This window comes from Egretta garzetta, unplaced genomic scaffold, assembly GCF_000687185.1.
Source record: "Egretta garzetta isolate BGI_Z169 unplaced genomic scaffold, ASM68718v1 scaffold159, whole genome shotgun sequence".
In the NCBI taxonomy this organism is placed as follows: domain Eukaryota; kingdom Metazoa; phylum Chordata; class Aves; order Pelecaniformes; family Ardeidae; genus Egretta; species Egretta garzetta.
In genome coordinates, this window is record NW_009260762.1 from 449,203 (window position 1) to 453,502 (window position 4,300).

General features: G+C 40.4%; 1 protein-coding gene across 1 annotated transcript in view; it reads left to right on the plus strand.

The window, feature by feature from the left end:
* Positions 1-4,300, plus strand: part of NFYB (nuclear transcription factor Y subunit beta) — a 10,419-nt gene that overhangs the window by 4,437 nt on the left and 1,682 nt on the right. Inside the window, exons 5-6 of the mRNA XM_035901476.1 lie at positions 1,108-1,189; positions 4,028-4,107. Of these exons, the coding sequence (XP_035757369.1) occupies positions 1,108-1,189; positions 4,028-4,107 (162 nt within the window). The remainder of the gene's footprint in view (positions 1-1,107; positions 1,190-4,027; positions 4,108-4,300) is intronic.

The window sequence follows — 4,300 nt, forward strand, 5'->3', positions numbered from 1 at the left end:
CTTCAGACTATTTGTTCTGTAAATCTAAGGTTTTTTTAATTAATGAGGTCAGACACGCTGATGATATTTAATTTGCTGATAGCACTTGAAGCTTCCCCTTCCCAGAAGCTATGTCCTGTGATAACTGTGCAACAGGATGTGTATCTAAAAGCTGAAGAACTGCTGTGTGCTGTCTTCCAGCGCTATGTAGCAGGTGCACGTGCCACCAAAGGACTGTACGTGCTTAAATTAAAAATGCAAGTAGTGCCTAACTCATTTCAGTACTTCTGGAGAAGTCTGAAGTGGGTCTATGCTACTTCCGTTCTGAAGTGACCGCTTTTGCAGATGTATATGCTGTGGTAGTGGGATTGGGTTTTAATTGGATGGATGGGTTGGATGGCTTTGCTCATCAGTATTAACCTCCACTCCTGATAGTTCTGTCTTCAGGTTACTTTATATAGTGAAATATTTCTGGTTTGTAGCTTAGTATTTAGCCTACATCAAACAGTTGCAGAGACTGCTTTTTACACCTATATTATTTTCTTAGAAGTTCTTATGTAATAGCATAGAGCATCAAACTTCATACTTGTAAAACTGCATGCAGATGGCTGGGAGCCTTGGCTTTCTGTGCTGATATCCTTTCTGGCTGTAGTCTTTGATGTGGGAAAAGAAATCCAATATCTTGGCTTTAAATGTCAACTCTTAGTTGTATGATGATGGCACTTGCATGGGGTTCGTAAGCAAATGTTGCACATTTTCGGTAGTTTTGAGATTCTGTGATTTCTTGTAAATGCTCTTAACTGCTCCTTCTGGATTGCTGCAGATCTTGGACTTTCTGCAGAAGGTGAAAGGCTTTCTTAGAACTACACAATCCTAGTTTGCAGAGTTTTTGTTTCTGAGGAATATGGCTAAGATGAAAAACACCCTTCATAGCTTCTTGTACTATGCGGGTTCCTAAATCCAATGGACTTTTACAGGACTTGGATTTCAAACTGCAGCTGCTGCACAGTGACTCTACTATGAGTTCCAAATCTTGGCTAGAGTTCCTGGGGTTTTGAAAAAACCTCAAGCCAACTCTACTCTTAATACATTTCTTTTTTTTTTTTTTTTTTTTTAACCTCTCTCCAGGTTTCGAAAGGAGAAAAGGGAATTGGGGGAACAGTTACAACTGGAGATGGTCTAAGTGAGGAGCTCACAGAGGAAGCATTTAGTAAGTAATACTTTTTAATTTATTGTATTATTACTGTGGCTTTTCTAAAAACAGCATTTCCTTTAAGCATCAGAAATCTTACTTGAAGAATACATCCTGGACTGGCCACATGTTACAGTGTGATCCACTGAGATTTTCATTTGAGGTGTCTTGAAGATAACCTGTGCTCAGATAAACTCCTCCCAGTCAGTAGAATTTATGGTCAGGAATGAAGTAATACAGTGATAAACAGTGACACTCTAGTAATAGCTAATGTCAACTGTGGAAGATTTTTAAACACATACATGATGCTAGTATTTTTTTTCTCTACACTTAAACACAGATTGTTATGAAAGGTGCAAACTTCTTTTTTTTTTTTTTTCCCCCCCAGTAGCTACATATTTAGGCCACGTTTATTCTGCTTGCAAGACTGTTGGGGGGGAAAAAGTAAAATAAACTCTACTTGATGACTTGAGGAGGAGCTCGTCTTTGAGAAATGAGCCAGAGAAGAAAATCATCTTCATATAATTCTGAAACACTTAGTATTTCTTATATTCAAAAGAATGCACAGATTGGCAACTAATTGTGTAGGGCAGGGAGTGTCATGTGCATTCACTATAGTTTTTCTTCCTTATACCGTGAATTAAAGCCTGACACTTGTTGGGTCTTTGTGTTGGTTTTGTTGATGCTGGATTCTTGCATGGAGTCTTCACCTTGACTTTTAAGTGTTATGGGCTGGTAATCCCAAAGCTGATAGCAGAAGAGTTAGGAGGCACAGCTCTAGTCATATCTACTGATGAGATTTAGTTTTTCAAGTAGCTGATAATTCTGGTGTTTAAAATCACGGGTAAACTACTTAACTAGCAAAAATTCAAAGCCTGAGGACTGAAGTGACCGATTCAAGGTCTGAAACGCACTTTGCTCCCAGTATGATGACTTTGGCTATATAAAACAGTACAGACTCTTCAGGTCTCTACCAGCCTGGAAGAGGAGCTCAGAAAACTGGCTGGAAATAAAGAATCTAAATCTAAATATTGCAGGAGACTTACAGAAAGCTTTTTTTCCCCTATGACTATTTTAATTTTATAATTAAAATTAGGCAATGCAATTAGTAAACTGTTATCCATACTCACTCATATGTAATAGCTCTGGTTCAGAAGTAAGACACTAGCACAACTATAGGCCCAACTTATTTATGGTATGTTGCTGATGGCTTCTGGATTGCAGCTCTTGGGAGTCTGTCTGGCTTGGAAGCTTGTCTAATCAATATATAGAAATTGTTCTAAAAGCTTTATTTTGTATATATCCTGATCTGAGCTTCAGGCATTTGAGCTGCAGCTGAAGAACTGCAGGAGAATATATAGTTGGGAACTTCTGATTGTGTCTGCATCCAGTACCTCGTTTTGTATAGGCAGAGAGGCAAATTCACAAAAAGTTTCTCCTCTGGATGCTCATGCTTTGCTTAGTCTGAGTATGATGCCCACCAGAAAAAAGGAATCCCTTTATATCTGTGGATCCTGTGTACCCTTCCCAAATTTGAGATGGTCCCTGTTAAATGGCAGAAGGCTGAAGATCTGCTCCTAGTCACTTGTTCAAATATCTCAGGCCTGGGAGCCTCAGTGTACTCTATGAAATAAGCCTTAATTTGCTGTGATTTGAAAAGAGCAGCTCTGGAAGCAAATACTAAGCCTTGGCAGGATACGAAGGAGATGTTGCAGTAGTAGAAGAAGGAGAAAAAAAAATAATCCTGTGAAATAACTGATCATGTCCAGTGCTGCAGGTATTTCTCTCCATAGGGGCAGCTATAGATCTATTCAGAACGATGGCCCCGCTGCAGAAGAAGCAGTAATAGCTGTGCTACGGTGGCATAACCCTTAGCTCTCTGTCTTAGCCTAACGCCTGGGCTGGGTCAGAGGCTCAGCGTTAAACTGTGTTGGGTGTGAAACATGCGCATCGAAAGGCAGTAAAATTTTGGACCTGTCAGAGCCCCTTCTCACTATGATCTTAATGCATCTCTTAACTTGCAACTTTGGAACTTAGTATAATGAAGGTGGGGGAAAAAAAACCCAAACCCCCAGTTTAAACCCCGCCAAGCGTCAGCTTTCAAATGAAAGCTGTGAGGATTATACTGTGTTTTCAACATTTTTTTTATGGGTTGTAAGTCTTATTTATACACAGTAACAGCCATGCTTCAGAAAGAAGAAAGCCCCTTTGTTGTTGTTTGTCTTCCAGTGGAGGATGTTATGTTGCAGTGACTTAAGAGTTTCGCTGCTTTGCTTCCACGTAGCAGCTGTAACATCCCTACCCTGAATGTCGCGGAGCTCAACGCGCGTGTTATTGCAAAGGTTTATCTTGGAGCGTCGCTGTCTAATAAAGCAGCACAGTGATGTGATTGAGTTCCTCGCCCAGCTGTATGCTCAAGCGCTAACCCTATGTCTAAACAAAACAAACTGAATTCTCCAGGTTTCTTGGGAAGTTGAATGCTGGAGGTTGCTTTTTCGGTGGTCAGGATAGCAAACCTCCATATGCCAGTGTTCAGTGGTGAAGTGTTCTGCTTCGGAAATGTACAGGGGAAGAACAAGGTGCAGTCTTAACTTTTAGATTATCTGATGGAAAATTAAGTTGAATTTTGTTTCTTAAGTGTTTCTTCTTAATGGGAATAAACTTGTTCACTTGTAACGCTCAGTAACAAGTGTTTCTAACAGGCGGTGTAGGCTGGTAGCTGTCAGGAGAGGAATGGCTCCATAATCCTGGAGTGGACTGCAATTAAAGGTTATTTAATGGTGACAGACACATCAGACAGGGCTCTGTGTATGTTGTAGTTCCCATCTAACTTTCTCAAAATGATCTTCCTTTCAGCTAACCAGTTGCCAGCAGGCTTAATAACTACAGACGGCCAACAGCAGAATGTTATGGTCTACACAACATCATATCAACAGGTACTGCATTCCTGTCCCCTCCTCCCCCTTCTGCTGCTAAAATTCAAATGCTAAGTCAGCTGCCCTGTTCTGAAAGATGAGAATGAATTTTATTTAGTCCTTTGGTGGTGGCTGTCATGACATTCCAGCACTGTTGCAGACAATTCCAAGGCTGCTAGCTGTGATGCAGTTTCAGAAAAGCTGCATTTAAGTG